At 39.1% G+C, this 19,808-nt stretch overlaps 1 protein-coding gene and 1 long non-coding RNA gene across 6 annotated transcripts in view; one reads left to right on the forward strand and one right to left on the reverse strand.

Annotated features, from left to right (window-relative positions):
• Positions 1-2,499: 2,499 nt before the first annotated feature.
• SACS (sacsin molecular chaperone) overlaps positions 2,500-19,808 on the reverse strand; it is an 89,107-nt gene continuing 71,798 nt past the window's right edge. For 3 of the 5 annotated variants that reach the window (XM_082700177.1, XM_082700178.1, XM_082700180.1), the window contains one exon: positions 2,500-15,391. In XM_082700177.1, coding sequence (XP_082556303.1) covers positions 3,834-15,391 — 11,558 coding nt within the window. In that variant the 3' untranslated portion in view covers positions 2,500-3,833. Of the gene's footprint in view, positions 15,392-19,408; positions 19,436-19,808 lie in introns of all 5 variants that reach the window. The other 2 variants (XM_082700176.1, XM_082700179.1) reach the window with 1 other exon arrangement.
• On the forward strand, positions 14,460-17,742 carry LOC309848540. The gene is made up of 4 exons (XR_014303115.1): positions 14,460-14,543; positions 14,846-14,965; positions 15,856-15,992; positions 17,563-17,742. It is a non-coding gene; the product is annotated as an uncharacterized lncRNA (long non-coding RNA).

Raw genomic sequence — 19,808 nt, forward strand, 5'->3', positions numbered from 1 at the left:
TCTCCGGAGAGGGTTTCTCTAATATCTTCTATGCCTTTTTTGAGCCCGGCTAGAACCTTGAGAATCGTCATTCTGAACTCTAGGTCTGTCATATTAGCAATGTCTGTATTAAGTCCCCAGTCTTCGATACAGCCTCTTGTTCTTTTTTCTGTGGTGAGTTTTTCCACCTTGTCATTTTGTCCAGATAAGATTTGCTTTCTCCTCCTCTGGAATTCCGCTGTTCTCCTTGGTGAGTGAAGTTGGTCTTGGCTGGGTTTCTTGTTGATCTTCTGGGGGAGGTGCCTGCTGTAGTGATTCTCAAGTGTCTTTGCCCCAGATGGAATTGCACCGCCCTTACCAGGGGCTGGGTTAAGTAATCTGCTCAGGTTTGCTTTTGGGAGCTTTTGTTCCCTGCGCGCTTTCTGTAGAGCTCTGGAGGACGGGAATGAAGATGGCGGCCTCCCAATCTCCGGCCCAGAGGAGCCAAGAGCTCGGGGTCCTCCTCCTCAGTGCGCCCTCAGAGAAAAGCGCCCAACTGCCCCCCCATCTCCCTGGCCTCTGGTCGCGCTTGTAGGAAAGCGCTCAATCGGTCAAACTTGGAGAAAAGCACCTGGTCGCTTCTGTCTCCATGGCCTCCGGCTGCATTCCGAGCTCACCCAGGCTGCAACCAGTTCAAGTAACCCCGAGCTGAGAGCTCACTCCTTGGCTTTGTCACTGTAGCTGGCTTCCCCGCTCTAATACCTGCAAGCTCTGTGACACTCAGACACCCCTGGTCCTTCTGTGACCCCGCGTGGGCTTCCCCCTGGTTTAGCCTCTGGAGCGATGTCCCTCCATGGAGCAGACATTTAAAAGTCCTGATTTTGTGCTCTGTTGCTCTGCCGCTTGCTGGGAGCTGGCCCACCCCCCCCCCCCAGCAGACTATCTTCCCCTCACTTTGGATTCACTTCTCTGAAGGTCCTACCTTTCAGAAAGTGATCAATTTTCTGTTTCTGGAATTGTTGCTCTTCTTCTCTTCAATTTCCCGTTGGATTTGTAGGTGTTCGCAATGGTTAGATAAGCTATCTAGCTGATTTCCTGATTCCTGATGTCGTCTCAGCCTGCTACTTCTCTGCCATCTTGACTCCTCCCTCCCATTCACTCCTTTTTTATATTTATTTTTAAGATTTCATTTTAAAGTAATCTCTATGCCCAGCATGGGGTTCAAACTCACAACCCAGAGATCAAGAAATCACATTCCCTGCTGCTTTTTAAACTACCTGGGCTGCACACATGGCTCTCCCTGAGCTTCCTCACAGATGCTATGAAAGATTCCACCAACACCACCCCCCTCTTCCACTCATCTGGCAGCAAAGAACCTGCTAGACTGTGTGCTACTCAGGAGTGGCTACTCCACACACAGGCAGTTTCCACATTCCTTTTAATAAGAAAAGTGAAATTGTGGGAAAGCATGAAATAATAAAATTCAAAAGTTAGTTCACATCAAAAATTCCTTATCCTGAATTTCAAAATCTAAGAAGCTTCAAAACTAGGAACACTTTAGAAAGTGTTAGGAACACTTTAGAAAGTGTTAGGAACACTTCCTAAATATGCCTGCTGCAAACTATTGGTGGCAAGATCTGACTGGAATTCAGGTGAGGTTATCTGTCAGGCCTACATATTCAAGTTAGGTTGAGTATTCATAGGTTTCATGGCAGAAATATTAATGTGTTTAAGAGTGCTACCAACCCAAATGGGAATGCTTGCATTAACTTTCTAATATCCAAATTCTAAAATACATTTGGATCCAGGGGTTATATATAAGGTATTATGAACTTTTTTTTTTTAAGTATATGAAAAACAAAACAAAAAAACAACAAAAAAACAAACAGAACTCCACCTAGCTCAACTACCACAATGGCCAGACAAGGTCTTCTGTGTACATTTTAGTATCAAAAAACAATAAAATATATTTCAAGTACTGAATCTGAGTTTCAAAGTAGCAAGCACTTTTTAAGACATCCCAGAAAGTTCAAGACCCAGAATACGGTAAGCACCAGATCAGAAAACTCTTCGCCCTGGTCTGCCTAGTTTTGAAGACCTCTCAGGTATAAGGATGAACATTTTCTATCTGTTAGGGCTCAAGTGTAATCTAGCGCCAGACATGCAGCCCCCTCCTGAGGCAAGGTAAATATCAATTCAGCCTCTACCTATGGAAAACTGTAATATTTAATGTATTTATGTCCAAATATATGTATGTGTGTGTGCATGCACACACACACACAAACATAACATACATTATCAGCTAGTCTTATTCCCTAAAAAGGGAAAATAAAACTTTTAACTAAACCAGCACGTAATAAAGCCAGTACATATCAAGTGCTTAATACACAATCATAAAAAAACAATGTACTAAAATTACAGTCTAAAACATAATAAAAATTCTATCATAAATATTGCCAATAAATAAACACAAGTGCATATATCAAAATGTTATAAAGGAAGAGTCTAAATTTGATTTTCAGGAAATACCAGTTACAACAATTTGATATGTACATTTGCTTTATTAAAAGTATGGCACTTAATATAATAGCAGAAATAATTACACAGCTTCACATCTAGAAGCAATACAATAGTCGAGGCACAAACATTCCTTATTACCATAAAAGTAAAAAAGTTTTAATATATTCCATAAGCCCTTAATTGCATAAAATATTATATTTAGCATCATTTACAGCCAGCACACTTATATAAACTATCATTACCTTTTGTTTACATTCTGCAAAAGAAATATGCTGAAGTAAGTACAGTATAGTAGGACACTCAAGATGAAAATCAGATGTCAGTTTTGAATCATTCATGGGGAAAATGCAAGCTGACAACTCCTCTTTTATAAACTACTGGATACTGTCACAATGATTTTACACTTTTTTCATGTTTTCAAAGTAAAATCCAAAAGAACTCCACTAAGTGCCATGTTTAAAGAGAATTTTTTTTTAACCGCAGCACCTTTAGACAACGAAAGATTGCATCCTGTTCTATCACGCAATATAAATTATGATATTTGTGGAAAATATGTACAAACAAACAGAAAGCAAATGTCCTAACCATTGATATATGTTGTTTTGGGAAGCAGTTCTTGGACGCAATATTAACATCTGCTGATAAGAACTGCCACCATTTTGAGTTTTCCATATGTTACCTTCATGAAATAGGAAGTCTGTAAACATAAGGTGTAAAAAACCATTTAAAATAAAGATGTAAAGTGCACTCAATGCACCCTAAGAAGAACTATCTGCATACTCTTAATCAAGTAATCTTCAGGATTAAAATACTGTACCATTTTTAAATGTACTGAGTATTTAAGATGTAAAATTGCAACAAATTCATAATCAGATCCAGCTGATAGTAATGCATCCAAAAAAGGATCCAATTAAAGAAGTAATCAATGCCAAATACTTAATTCCCCTTATTTGTTTAAACCAGTGATAAGTCCAGTGTTTCATTAGCGCCTTCAAAAATACTATGTTAGAAACAGAAAAGTAACCCCACCCTGATCACAGACACAGAGACTCTTACCTAACAAACCGCTAAGCTTTGGTTACATAAAGTGCAGTTCAATAATATGCCATCCTAGCCATTTAAATACATCTAGCAATTCTGCAGCTCACCGACTTCAAAATCCTTCTCTTTTAGATTCAGTCAGGGTCCTCCGTTGATTTTCACGTTAACAACAACCCCAAAGTCTTTCCCAGTGATCTGCAATGTGCTTTATACAATTCTTAAAGAACTGGCAATGAAGCGTAAAAAGTACAGCAATTCACATTTGTGCTATGACAGTCAAGCTCTAGCTCTTTTTATTCTTTTTTTAAATAGCTTCACACTTTTTGTTGTATAAAATTTTCAAGTTTTATGATAATACAGGCAGTACATTCCATCACCCTCATAGCAACCTCAGAAGTGAACCGGTCATTTGGGATCTGTGGGAAAGGAAGCAAATCAGGGTACCTTGTTTTTAAACTGTCCACACCATAAGCCTCCAACGTGTGGACGTCATTGGTCAGTCCTTCAAGTTGCTGACTGTACTCCTCTATTTTTTGTGCAAGTGCGGTGGGCTTGACATCCTTATCAGACTTCCCTCTCACGGCATAGTCAGCGGCAATCAGAGCTAATTTGGTAGAGAGGTGACACTTAAAGCACACCCACTCATTGGCATTTTTATGAAGGTCATTCCTGGCAGCCGAAAAATTGGCTCTGGCTTGTCTTAACCATCTCCGTGCTTCAACTGGATTACCAACTGACTTGAAAGTGGGGGGAACAAAGAACCGTTGAGAGTAAGTCTGGCCAGCTGAAGGTGTGCTTTTTTCTTTGTTTTGTTGTTGCCTCTCAGATTTATGGCTCGTTGCTTCTTGATTCCATGAAGTATAAAATCTCTGAAATGAGTACTTGTCTGACTGAAACCGGGACGCCGAGGTTGAAAATGTCCGCCTTGAGGCTCTGTCTGCATTTTGATCTAGAAAAGCCTGTTTCTCTAGTCTGTTGATTTCATTCTGCAAATGTTTAAAGACTTCATTAGCTATGTCATGATTCTCCGGATTTTTGTCCGGGTGCCATTTCAAATACAACCGCCTAATAATCTTTTTTCTTTCAGATTCTGGAAGCTTCCAAGCTTGCTCCACCACTGATGTTACTTCTTTTAAGATTTCTGGTAAAGAATTCACCTTGAGCTTTTTGGGGGAATGATGCTTTGAAGAGGAGGTCTTATGGCTTTCTCTACTGGAGAAAATAGGAGGGATGCTTCGTAGACCAGGGGCTAGGAACTCAGTAGGGCTGGTGGGTGTAGAGGGGGCACTGTCTCTGCTCTGAGAGCTTTCCTCAGGCCTTGAAAATTTATACAGATCGAGAGAGCTAACTATTTTATATTCACTATAGCCAATATCAATCTGATATATCTTTCCCAGAAAACTAGAATTATCAGCATCTTCCCTTACAACTTCTTGTACAATAATGGCGTAAGTGTATGTTGGCTGGTACGATCCATAGATATCACCACCTTCGGCATCAACAAGGTACCCAACATACTCTCCAGGGTAAAAAACGTTCATTGGATCCATAAGCAGAGTATAATGGATTTCAGCAGGTATTGGGGTGCCGGGCATTGGAAGTTCAAGTTTTGATGGTTCTGAAGAGTCATACTTTACTCCTAAACTGTCAAGCTTTTCACTGATCCTGTAAATATCGTTGCATCCTAGCATTGCAATTAAATAGGAGGTGTCAGAAATCAAATTGTCTGTTGCCGACTTCAGCGTCATTGCCAACGCTAACAAGAAGTTAATGTCCTTACTGTCTGAGTGCTGTATGTACAGCAGAATGACTGCATTACCAAATCTCTTCAGAAAAGCAAAAGTTTCACTTCTACTGTGGGGAATGGGATTAAAACCTTTAACTCTTAATGTTGTTTGAAGCTTTTCAAAACAGGACACTTTCAGTCCTTCTCTTAGGGCTTTGCAGAGTCTTATGGCTTTTTCTTCATTGGCCAGGAAAGCATTGTCGTTTTCATGCTTCATAATTCTAATCAGGCCCGTGATGAACTGCTCAGAAGACAAGAGTAACTGCAGTCTGCCCTGAAGAGAGCACAACGCTCCAAACTGACAGACTTTGGGAGTCTCTTCATCTAACTGTTCTTCAAGTATACTGCTCAGTAAACGGGGTCTAAGTTTTTGAGGAAAGAGCATTATCAGTTTAGTATGAAAGCCATGGTCCTTCCCTAAGTAGCACTGGCTAAGGTCAACCAACATCTGCACACCGATATTCCCCTGGATTCTACTTTTGTAATGCGGAGCGTCATCAAACACTAAGATGCTGGACTTCACCAGCCTGCCGTCCTGGCTCGGAAGGTAAAGTGCGAGGTCTCGTACATTCTCCAGATCACCCCTCACCTTGACGGAGTCATTCTGCAGACTCTTGAACAAGCCAGAAACTACTCGCTTAACTGTGCGCATTTCATTAGGATCCAGCTGTTTTCCTTCAGAATTTTTGAATATGCGGCTCAACACTTCAACATATTGCTTCGTTGAAATAATATCTTCAGTACCTAGATGTTTAAACAACTGGTGAAATGTGCCCAGTTCTAAAGGTAGCTTGTACAAGTAAGGTTTAAAATCAGACTCATATTCTAGATTTATCACTACTTCCTCAGGCTTCAGGAGTTTCCAACCATCTTCTACCATCACAAAAGCAACTCCCCGCAGTTGAAACCGAAACTCCCTTTTTTCTGCACTGAGAAATTCATATATGCTCCTTAAGACCTTTGCTCTAGTTTTTACCATCTCTTCATCCAAAGTAGTTATGTTGCATATGTTCCTACAGTTATTAATGACCTTATCAAGAGGAGGATCCAGGTTCACATTAAGCATGCTTAAAACTTGTTCGAGCTGTTCCTGTGCACCAAGCTCACTACCTTCTTGTTCTCTGATACTCAAGGGTGTGGCTTTCTCTGGAAGAATGGGGCAGGATGTCCACAGGAGCTGGAGCACATCACACTGCTTGAATTTGGGGTTTACCTGTGCTCCATTGAACTTTATGAGGGGAAGTGTTCCACTGACCTCTTGGTACTGAGGATGAAACCTAATGAATTCGGCAGGGGCCCGCTCAGGACACAAGAATGGTATTAAAGAAAGTTCTTTCAGGAAATTTCCAGATAACAAATCCATTCGTTCTTGGAATATATGATGGAGAAGGATATCAACGGTATTTTGCAATGTTTCCTTGGACCAGTTTTCTGTATTAGCTCTCACACTGATTTCTTTAGCAAACTGTAGCAACTGCTGTTGGGAAAGTATGTACTTCAGTCCGATATTTCTTAAGAATTCCACCCACGAGGTCAAAAACGTGGCTTGATTTTTGGGCTTTATCAGTTGTTCCAATTTTTTAAAGAAGTCCTTAGGAATAAACAATTTTTCAGGAAGCATAACTTCAAAAACTCTCACTGTTCTATCATAGAAATGTTTTGCTTGCTTTAGTCGACTGTTAGCATCATGGATTATCAATAAATTTTCCAGTTTTTCAAAAAGCTGTTCCTTGATTTCTGACAGTTCCTCAATACCTGACAATCTATTCTTAAGATAGATTAAGTGCTCTAATTTTGCATCATATGAGAGATTTTCAATTTTTGGTAAAAGGTGTTTCAAGTATACCTCAAGATCATCTACAGGTACACATCCAAGAACCTCATATAGTTCTTTCAGGTGTATTTTTTCTTCAAGAAATGCAGACGATGATGATTGTGTCCATTTTTCCACTTCAGTTGAAGGGATACTTTTTGTGAGTACATAGCATGTTCCAAATTTTGCAATGCTCATGTAGCGACCACTGATGGATTTGTAGCATGGAAGTGACTTCAAAATTTTTATGTCATCTTGGGACATCAAGTGACTCAAATTGCAATTGAAATACATCAAAAGTGCTTCAAAGTCATTTTCTACTAATTTTTCAGTTCTAAATGTTGAAGTCTGAACCATATAATGTACAGCCTTTAAAATGCTTGTGGGGCTCTCTATGTTTGCTGTGTGACGTGACAACAAAGGAACAAATGCACTGTCTTTGGAGCAGATTTTGTTCAAAGCAAGTTGAATACAGCCAGCTTTCATGAGAGCATGAAAAACCTTATCACTTTGGGCATTTGGAAAAACTGCAATGTGCATGAGACTCAAAGGAAGCAGAACGTCACCTTCAGGAACAACAAGCTGGTTTGCTGAAACGGTAAACTTTGTTCCGGGAAGCAAGGCCCAGTCTTTTAGGGTATCAACAACAATGTCAAATGTTGGTTCTGTTTCTTCTTGATCTTCTTTCACATTTACAGACTCGCTGATGAAATGCCATGCATTCTTAAGCCAAGACTCACTTGCAAAATTGTCCTTCCACTTTGTACAATTTTTGGTTTTATACTCACGAGGCAACACAGACGATAACAAATCTGCAAAGCTGGAAATGTCAAAGACTTTTGCCACCTTACAGTTCAATAAAATACTACTGTATTTCAAATATAATGTATTCATGAACAAGTCTTTTCGGGATGGAATCAACTCATGGTATGTTGTCAGAAACTTGGATCGTTTGGCATCAAAAGTTTGCAAAACACTGTCCAGTGTAATGAGAAGGGGCAGTCCCTCCACTTCAATCTCACTTTCTTCTGCATCCTTAAAACAATAGTCCACTAAAAGTTTTAAACTATGAAAAAGCTTTAGGTTAGTCTGCTGGAGACGACAAGGCAGCTTCCCAATGTGGCAGTTTGTGTCAGGAGAAGCAAAGGTCATTAAAAAAGCCCTAACATCAGCAGGAGTGACGTAACTGACAGGAATATCTGCGTCTATAAGACAGTGGTATAGATTAGCAGTTTCATCACAGTTATAAACCAAGTTGAAACCGATTTCTAAAAGTAGGTGTTTCAGTCTGTAGACATTCTCCGCTACGGTCTTGCGGGTCGTGATGTTGTAATCTGCATTTTTAAGGTGTTGTAATTCATCCTGTAATAAGTTGTCAAAAAATGGTCTGGTTTTATTTGAAGTAGACATATTAATCCAAGTAATTATAACTGCAGAGTGTAAATCTGAGCCGTCGATATTTGGAGCCCTCACAACAGGGAGAAGACGTTTCATGTCTTCATGAATGCAACTGTAAAGGGCTTTCACCAGACAATATAAGTCTGGCTGGAGGTCAAGCCTGTTAACTGGGAAAAATGATAAAAACTTCTTTAAAGTATCCTTTACAACATGAATAGGTGTGTTCTGTAAAACTGATAATGTTGGGTCAGAACCAGGGAAATAGCGCTTTTTCAGCTGGATCAGTAATTCAACATATGCAGGTGCTATTAATGCTGTCATTAAACTGTTGTTCCAGTCACTGCGAACACCAACTCCGTTATCGTCCCGCCACAGATTTCTCCTGGCTGAATCCAGAGCAAAGTGGCCGTTCACATGAAAAGGTAATCCTGTCTCTAAAGAGAGGGGCAAGAAACAGAAGGCCCTGTGGGGTTTTTTATAGTTGTGAGTAATGCAGGCAGCGACTCCACCACGTGGGAAGAGAGTGATATCCTGGTTCTTGTGAGCGGATATAACACTCTTAGACACTTTATCCATACTTGAAAAGCCCGACCTATTACAAATGAGCCATGTAGTAAGATTTCCTTCGGAGTCTTCGGTATCCATAGTATAGGTTATCTGTTGAACTGGTATGTCTTTGAGCTGTCTCTTTTTAGTAACACTATCGATGACAGATGCATGAAACTGCTTCCTTTTCAATCTGTCCCCGTCAGTGATCTTGCCCTTTACAGAATACAGCACATTCAGAGCTCCAGTACCTTTATCTATTTCACAAATAGAAATCTTTTCCATGTGGTTAAGAAACATTAAAAGTTCTGCCCCATCTGACCGCAGCTTGTCCAAAAGATTCTGGACCATTCTGTCTGATGACGGAACTGAAGAAATTTCTGAAACCTTTGCCATTTCTGCATTACGAAGAGGAAATCTAAACATTGTGCAATTATCTAATTTGAAGTGGGTTCCCAGATAAAGATCCAGTACATCCGAGAACTGTGTCCGAAAATCTGCATCCAAATCTCTGAACATGCGTCCAGGACTGACGGATGTGGCTCCTGGTGCATATCTGGCATGAGGATCAAAAATACACAGGATGTCATTGCCAGAAATGAAAGAAGGGCAGTCTGTAATATGATACACAGAATTGAACCCTATCCCGTACTGTCCAGTCTTACAAGGATTTCCTTCTTTGGTGCCTTTTCCAAGATTCTGAATTCCTCTGACATCATCTTCTGTAAAAGGCTGGTTATTGTACACACAAAGTGCTGGCCCTTGCAGTGGGGCCCACTTATCATCAAATATTCTATCGACCGGATGCTGTCTGGGGTCGAACACAAAACAGATTTCTGTGGCCTTTGCATCATCAGCATTTTGAAGAAGTTCCTTCAACATTTCCTTTTCTGAAGGATAGGCATTAAGGATACTCTTAATTCTGCTGGTTAGTTTTTCTTTCTGCCCAAATTCCGTGCCAAGCGTGGTAAAACAGATGTTGGATGCATACCGCTCTAAGGCTTTATGTCGCTTTGGGACTGCTCCGAGCTTTACAGCTACTTCCCTGGGGATATCAGCATGACAGTATTTCACAGTGGTGTCCTTGACTTTTATCCAGGGGCAATCGTTGTAGCATAAAGATTTAGCAGGGAGAAGTTTCAGATTAGTATCTGGCAGTAATATCTTGCCATAATTTTTCTCACAAAATTCTTGTTTCTTTTCTCTAATGAGACTCCATATTCCTTCACTAATTATTCGCCGGCAAAGTTGAAAACTCTCTTCTGTAATTTGCTTTGTTCCCTTCTCTTGATCGATAGATTCCAAAACAAGGGCAAAATCTTCAACAGTAAATGACTGCCTCACACCCACACTTTCAAATAGCTCACGGAAATTATTTTTGTACTTATTAGGCAGCTGATAAAGGTATGGTGCCGCTTCAAAATTCAAATGAAAAGAAACTTTCTCTGAATCAACATATGCATTCTCAACGAGAATGAAGCTAAAGGGTTTCAACTTTTCAACAATTGATAATTTGATGATTTCATTTTGCATCATCGCATCATGAAGGTACTTGTAGCAGGCATTGGTGATATTCTCCTGGTACAGTGTAATTCCGTCATCAACTGATTTTGCAACTTCCTTCAATTGGTTCACAACCAGATCAACTGTTGGCTTCCTCAGCAGCCCCAAAAACTCCTTAACGGCCAATGACACTGAACCACAGCCTCTGAAGGAATGTGAGTTTTCATTCAGAATTGGTTGCAAGAGACAAACTATATCCTGATGCTCGGCCGTATAAAGGTCAGTTGCCGCAAACATGGTCTCAGGCTTAAAACTGTTACCTTTCCAGTCCAAAGAAAATCCTGCTGGCTTTGTTAGAAATGGAAGGAAAGGGATTGTTTGATATTTTACAGCAAAATCCTTTGCTCTAGGGTCCCTTATTTTTAGTTTTTCATCAATGAGACTTAACAGGATACTACTTCTTAGACAAGCAGCAGCATGATCACTTTTATTAATTTCAGCCACGGACTGTGCCCGTTCCAGCATGTCATCCCATAAAATGTCATCTTTTGCCATGCCTAACTGAACCAGCTTAATCAAAATAATAGGATTAAGATAATCCTGAGTAGAACCATAAGGAAACCGTCCGTCTTTAGTATCAAATAACTTTGCAACTCGTCCTTCAGGGTGGATTAATCTTGATGGTAAAACCAAAGGATGCCCCTCCAAAGAGCAAGGAATACAGGGAGTAACACGAAGAATTCCCGAAAACTCATCAATTTTTTCATTTAGAACAAAATTCATTAAAGGATCTCTGAGTTCTGCTTCAATTTCTTGAATATTTGGGAAAAACACTTCTGAAAAAAACTGCTTCTCCGAAAATGTATTTTCAAGCAGTATCTGTTTGCAGCCAGCTTCTTCAAATCCTGATTTTACTGAAGAAGGAAGTTCAACAGCACAAAGGTTTTTTGACCCAGTCTTCTTGAGGTACTTCAAAAATATCTTGAAGGCTGCTGGACCAACATCTTTTCTTTTAAGTATAGAATCATCTAGAAATCTCACATTCTTCATGGAAACCCACGTGGATCCATCAGAGAAGACTCTGGTCAATTCTTTCCCTTTTCCATGAGCTATATCTTCATAAAATCCTTGGCAAATTACAGAAAAATCATCATGAACTAATTCGGGATCAGGCCACACTGAGTAGTAAGTATAATCCATGAGCTCCCCATTAGTGGCCAGGTCACGCAGGACACTAAGTGCCTCCAAGTAAGCTTTCACAATAACGTGCCTCATGAAGGTGGTATTCCATCGTCCTTTTGTGTCTGTCTTCCAGATTTCTTTTCTATTTGAAGTAACAGCAAAACACCCATTGATGTGAACTGGCAATCCTGTTTTGATTCGTAAGGGTAGATAGCAAAATACTTCTCCAACATGTGGTTTCACAGCCCACTTCTGGTCCTGGATTTCAGAGAGCAGAACTCCCACGGCCCCACAAGGAACCAACCCTAGTCTGCGTCCACTGTCATTCAGAGAAAACTTGAGAGCCTCTCCTGTGTCCATGCAGGTACATATAAGCCATGTGGTACACTCTACTGTTTTTTGTGGCAGCTCATCTGATGGCTTTTTTGACTGGCCAGACTTCGCCATTTCAAAGAGAGCAGTTAGGTCGTCATCCGGACCTCTGAAAAGTGGCGACTGTAAATCAGCAATTCTTCTGAACACATGGTGAAATTCTTCAACTGTGATCTGAAGAATGCAAGATGACTTTGGTGCATCAGCAGGAGGCTTTTTATTACTGCTGCTGCAAGCCTTCATGAGCCTAGCAGCTTCTTTTAAAATACTTAAGACAGGGGCGCTCAATGCTTTGGAAGAGCAGGGGGTTTTTCTGATTATGACTGTATCTTGTGCCAAGCTGGGATTGGTTTCCTCAATTTTCAAGTACTTCAAATACATCGAGTTCACACTCTGAGTGAAAATGATAAGCCGGTGTCCACAGAGACTAAATTCATCCACAAGAGAGTAAATATCTGCTGTATTGTAACAGGTACTACTAACTTCACTCACTTTCGCTTCCTGTTGAGTTCTAAAGGACAGTCGGAAAAGAGTTCCATTGTAGCTGTAAGGTGCTTCTACAGTCAAAGGTAACTGACAGCCAAAAACATCTATAAATGGCTTGAATTGATTAGGAAATTTCCTTAGTCTTTTCTGTTGTTTACTCCAATTAATTTTGATCCCAGGATTAGATTTGTCTTTAATGTGTTTACTGATGTGGTTTATGTTTGGATCAAACATTATCATGAATTCTCGACTCATGATGATGGGAATGTCAGTGATATGGTACACGGAATTAAATCCAAGACCAAATTTTCCAACTTTGTCAACCTCTTCCCTCTTTAAAGATTCTCCTAGCCTAGTGATGTTCACAAAATCTGAATCTGAGAACTGAGAATTATTGAATGACCACAGAGCGGGTCCATGGCAAGCTGCCATGCCTGGGTCCAGCAGATTCTCTCGAATGTCCATATTTCTTCGCATATCAATCATAAAACTACATTCTGTTGCATTTGCATCATCAGCATTTTGAAGCAGTTCTTTAAAAATATCTGACACTGAAGGGTATTCTTCCAGAATATTTTTAATTCTTACAGTAAGTGGTTCCCTTTGCCCTGACTGCTCAAATCCCATGTTTTCAGGATTGATCAGTCTTGTGCTAAGGCATGGAACTTTCAGCCATTCTGCAGTTTTCATGGGTATGTCCTCATGCACCAGAATAATTGGTTCCACTGAATCTTCCAGTAAGTCATTGAGGTCATCAACTTTGATGTCACAATAACAGCATTCATGAATTGGCTTCATGATAAGTTTAGAAGGATTTTTACTATGATGTATTGGAACCGGTGTGTTGGGGCTTGCTGGAATCTGATTGCTGTAAAGCCATCTGATGATATTCAACATAAGGTGAAGATTTTGTTTGCTTTCTTGATCACTGAGATCTTGGTCACTTTTGAGATACACCTTCTGAATGACCATGGAAATATGATCTGATGTCAACTCCTCTATTGAACCACAGACCTTAAACAGTTGATGGAATTTTGCCATGGTTTTAGGCACACTATGCAAATAAGGCTGAAGGTCAAGATCATGAAATGGTTTTATCACAGCTTGGGCGAGGGGACAAAATTTTTTGCCAGTCCAAACCCACGGAAATTTCAAGGCTCTGAAAGCATCCTTCCCTTCATTTAAATGATCATGCATGAATCCATAAATTTCAAGCAAAATATGTTGAAATTGATAGTAGTCTTCATCACTAAAGGTTTTTGAAGTATACCAATCAACAACAATTTTAAAATGTTTTAAGACAGCACTGATGCTAGGTTTGGTGAAGATTCCTAAGGCTTTCTCCAAGTTGATATGGACACTTTCAACAAGGGGAAGTGACGAGCCAACCAGAATCGCATGGGCTCCATCGCACATATCTGGTGGGGCACAAAGGTTACAGACATCTCCCTTCCAGACTAAAGAGCCTGGGTAGTTTGGTGGCCTTTCTTTGCAAGCTGGAACCCATTTTATTTTCTTCAGGGTCATCTTTCCTTCAGAAGACTGCAATAGCGTGTGATTCTTGTTTAAAACCAGTAAGAGTGTTTTGGCTTTCTTTAGAAGAACATCCTGATTTGGACAAGAACTGACCTGTAAGGCTTCAATATTTTTTGCTACTTGCACAACATCATTTTCTTTGAGACTGGCTTCGTTTTTCAGACCAATCTGTCTTAAAGAGTGAAGAATATCTGGTGAGGTAAAAACTGAAGGTGGGAAGCAGGTTTCTTCTTCACTGTAAAAGAGATCCTTTAGTACTTCTATATCAGGATCAAAGAGTTCACCAGCTGACACCATCTGTTCCTGGGAAATCTGAATGAATTTCAATGGCATTAACCAATCAAGCACATTCGGATTCTCATTCTTAAGAGAGGACAGATTCTCAAGGGTCCATAACATAAGGTGTGTTACTTCATCGTGTGAATAAAATGCATTTTCAATATCTTTTAAAATGAGTTTTAAGCAATTAGTGGTCTTTAGCTTCTCTATTTTCAACATGTTTGCCAAACGAATAGTAGCTTCATCGCTACTGTCTATTACCGAAATAGAGAGTCGGAGATCTGGCGGAAGTTTGGCCGTATGGTGCAAGACCTTACAGCCTTTTAGTTTTGTGTAAGACGAAAGCCCCTGATCAGATAAATGGTTAATTCGCTTGAATATTGGCAATTCCTGAATTATTCTTTTCTCCTTTTCACTGATATCAGTTAAACTAGCTAAAAACTTCCTCAGAGCATCTTTGTGTGTGGGAAGCAGCGAAGCTATCTGATTACACAATTTCTGCAACGGCATCTTCTCCATTATCTGTAGAACAGCACTCGGTAATGGTGAGTGAATGTATTTTTTAATAAGTGGATGCTGTATGGAGGCATCTAATTTTTTAAGGACAATCCCTCCAAGTTTTTGTACAATGTCTGCTAAAAATTCAGGAAGCTGTGCTTCAGATTCATCATCTAAAATGACTAATGATGGAATCCTGAGTCTAATGAGTTCCACACACTTCTGACCTTCTTCTAGTGTAGTTCTGGGGATAAGTGGCATCTCATCAAATAAAGTCAAATCTTCTGAAAAATGTATATAGAGATTCTTCCAAACCATTTTAAGCCATGCGACAGATGGGTGATTTTTGTCTTCATCAAATGGATACCACTGAATAATCAACTCTCTGCCAGGCCAGAATGTATTCATTACTTCTTTGATAAGACGTGCAAATCGTTCCGGATTTAGAAGCTGCAGCTGAGTACATGGTCTTCCTGTAAATCATATACAGAAATATTATAAACAGATATAACTCTCCTATAACTTATTTAGCTTTCTATTCTTGCAGACTAGATAGTACTATGAAGCCATTTTTAGAAGGTTTAAGTACACTGTAAAAATGCAAACATTCAGCATACCTGGGCTAAAATTATTTTTACATAATGACAGAGAATCTACATATACACTTATATTTATAACGACTCATGGGAGAAAAAATTCTCTTTGGAAAGTGCTTATTTTAAGTAAATATTTAAAATGCATTTGCATGTATTTTGAAAAATTATCCTATGCTGTTCTACAAATGGAATCAACATGGATAGTAAGTTTTAGTGGTTATCTGTCTACAAATAAAAGCATGAAAGAAAATGTGGCTAAACCTTAACTAAGTACCATTCTATTTAAGGGTATGTGATTTATAAGCAAACCCAGTATGTATTTCCTTTCTTCGTGTGTCCAGGAAGGAAACGTGGCTGCACAGGATGATAGAGGGGCATGAGACAGGAGTCCATGTCTTGGATGCCAACACTCTCTGAAGTCACAGCAGCAAGGACACTTAGAGACTTTCCTTCCACTCACTAAAACCTGATACGTAAAGTAGTTGTCAATCTCTCTGGGACCCGAATTCTCTCTGGAAAAAGGATGGGGATGAAGTTCTGGTTCCAAGACTGCCCCATTTACATGCCCAAGCAGGGATGATAGTCACAGATTTTCCAAATAAGCTTTTACCTGGCTACTTATTCTTAGTTATTAAAGTGTGCTCTTTGGAGCCCTGGGATTTTGCAGAAACGCCTTGGAGACAAGGAATGGGAGCAGCTGGGGTCTGCTGCAAAGGCAGGGCTTGTCCCCCATCAAGCTGCTCTACTTCTAGATGTTTTATAAGTAAGGAGACTAGTAAGATTTCATCTAGGGAAAAAGATTTTTGCTGATTCTTAACCACTGCTCCAGAAAATAACACTATTTCTAAGTGCATTTTGTGTTTCAGAGTATTTAAAGTAACAACAGGAAAAGATTTTTCAAGAACATTATATACCTATAAGTCTGTGTTAGCCCATATAGAGAAATAAAAAGCACCTCAAATTCAATCTTATGGAAAACAATTTTCTTTCCATGTACATACAATTTCTAGACTCTTAAAAGACTATTTTAAAAAATTATAGAAGACGGTCTCAAACCCTTTGAAACTTCGGTACATCACTATTTTTTAACCAAGAGAGGACATCCCTATTTCAGAGTCTTACACTTCGGGAAGATGACTCTGCCTCCTACTAAGAAAATTATCTTTCATGCTACAGTAAGACATTTTTATATTACTGCTACAGAAATTTAAGCAAGGGTACATTTTTTGCAACTTTTGGAAGATGTCAATCCCCAAATTCTGAGTATCTTCAGTTTCTACATGTGTGATTTAGGGTAAATCAAGTAGTAACATTTAAGAAATCAAAAAATCTTGTCAAACAATCTTGTCAAATCTTGTACTAGTCTGACCAGTACAGTCTCTTGACCTATGAATTCCATTAAAATATAATTTTTTATAATTAAGTTTTAGTAACAATGTTCTAAAAAAAAAATGCTTACTGAATTGAATTAGTAGAATATCCGAATCATAAGTAAGGCAAGGATTTAACACCAAAGATACAAAAAAGAGTTAGAAATTAAAATTCAGAACACTATGAAAACAAAATATTAAATGTACACCACACTGCGCTATACGTTAATAACTGCCACAAGACGTGCATTTGGTAGATGACACTGTCTAGTATCCTCGTGTGAAACTGGCAATTCATAAAACTACACCCACCTTCAGGAAAAAGGGCTAATATTACTGTATAAATAAAATACCAAGAAAACACCCACACCACATATAACATGCAACTAACACACCAGTCATGCTCAACTAAAAAAAAACATAAGGGAAAGTAAAGGAGAGAGAAAATGAAATTAAGACACAATTCTAAGTACTTATATGGGTTTAATCTGAAGTCCTGATTGCTATATAGTTTTGTATTTAAGCCTTTAGTTTTTCACCCTAAAGTAGAAATGTTAACACAGAAAAGTCGTCACGTCTTAGGTCAGAAAGCCAACAAAATGATAAAGCACCTCCAATAGTATCAGCAAAATAATTTTTATAGCATTTTAATAAATGACTATGTTTTTGTTGCCCTAGCCTTGAAAATCATCAGCACTGTCAAAAGAGGTCAACTCGACAGCACTGAAAGTGTTCCTGAAGACAGAACTGTTTTATCTAAACTAAGATTAGACATGATTATTTCAGAACTACCTCTTTTAAGAGTAGTTTTTGCTTTACTATCAATCTGTTCAAAATAATAAACATCAACACACTGAATCACTCTTTAAAGACTGTACTATGTTTTTGTTTATATTTATTCACATGTTTATGTTTAGTACCAACTTTGAGAAAGATTTTTGACACAGATGAAAATAGGATATTATAGACTTCTTCAATATTTACTTAGCCACAAAATCTCAGTCCTGAATGCCTTCACTGACTTGGGGCTCAGTACACTTGACCAGACTCCTTTGGAGTCACAACTGCTGACTCCGGGCGTCTGAGGCTATGAGCACAGCAACAGCTCTTTCTACTTTTCTTGTACAGAAAGGGGCAGTGGCAGCTTTGATGACTGATGAGTTCTAAATGTACTCCACTGTGTAGAGTGAGCCAAATCTCTCTGTAAAATACACATGTGACAGAGAGCAAGTCCATTCAATGGTAAGCGACAGATGAGTCAAATCTTCCAAGAAACAGAAAGATGGGAAAAGAAAAGAACCAATGAAGGAAAGGAAAGCACGTCTGCCTGCCAAGCACTCCATCTGGCACCAGGCAGCTCTAGGAGCAGCACTGGGAGAGGGGACCGTGGGGGTCCAGTGGGAACATCCACTCTAATGTGGAGCCTGCCAATGTGGTTCCAAAATCCACTGGTGGCCAAATTTCTTTTCAAGAAGTCCACACTGGCATTCTGCCCGTTCAAGGTATCCTAGTGTTCATCTAGAAAAGGTGCCACGAGACAACAGGAGAGGTCACTGCCATTACCAGGAGCGTCCCTAAGGCTTAGGGATAACTACGCAACCTACTCCTACCACCATTTTGTTTTCTTCTTTGATTATACCTTACAAATATAGGATATATTAGGTTTTAGAAATATATAGTAAAAATAGCTATGGATGACAAGCCACTTACAAGCTAGAAACCAAATTTAATATTAATAGGAATCATCAATATAACAATGACTTGGTTTCTCAATTCAGTATGAGTACAGCTTACTACAAAGAATTGGCTGACTTCAAAAAACAATATTTACCATAAAAACAATGTCCATTAAGCAACTACTGCATCCTCTTCTTTTCCAAGTGAAACATGAACTGAGGAAAAATAATACCAGCTGAGTCCAAATATTTTTATTAAAAAAAAAAAAGTCAGTAAAATGACACACTAGGCACGGTAAGAACAATCAGCCGACTGTTCCAAATGAAAACTGTGTTAGCCACTTTTAAGCCAGTCACCACTGTGGGTACCAGCCACCATGGTAAGCCAGTCACCACTGTGGGTACCAGCCACCATGGTAAGCCAGTCACCACTGTGGGTACCAGAAAGACTCCTCCCTTCGCCATCACAGATCCCAGAACTTGGTCCCCTCTACACTTTCTAATCTCAATATTTGTGTATATCATTTAAAAGAGGTGCGTTCATTCACACTTTCCCATTAAAAACCACAGCTTAAAATACAAATTTCAGCAGAATTCTTTGAGACCAAATGTTCTATGAAATATTTTCAAATCATTTAAATATGGTTTTATTGTGGTATGTACAACAACCACCTATAAACCTATATTGGTACAGTTTCCTCTCTCCTTTAAATAGTTATCAGCACCGGGTGGGGGGATGTTAACATAACCTCTAGCTACTTCAGTAAATGAAAAAACAAGATTCAAAGAATCAAATGAACAAAAACATCAAGCTACAAATAAACACAACATTTAGTCAGTTACCATACCTGAATATCCCCAGAGAAGTTGTTGTGCTAGAATATAATTAAATCCAATCTTAGAAAAAGCCAGAACTGTCACAATTTCACATGACGGCTACAGAAATTATTCTACATCTTAAGATAGCACCATCTATGGAATCTTATACATCATTATGTAAAAGAAAAGCCATAAACAAAATTCCAAATATAGCAGAATATACATTTAAGATTTAAAAATGTATTTCAATGCAAGCTAAATCCAAACTACATAATGGGTAGGAAATCTTAGCTCAGAAAGAAAGCAAAGAAGAAAGGAATACAAACTTTGTATGTATAAATTACATTTCAACAGCATAAATAATGTAATTTGATAAGCTCCCAGTGTGCTTTTTGTACAGATGATTACCATATGATATTCAGATATTCC

This window comes from Mustela nivalis (genome assembly GCF_964662115.1).
Source record: "Mustela nivalis genome assembly, chromosome: 15".
In the NCBI taxonomy this organism is placed as follows: Eukaryota; Metazoa; Chordata; class Mammalia; order Carnivora; family Mustelidae; genus Mustela; species Mustela nivalis.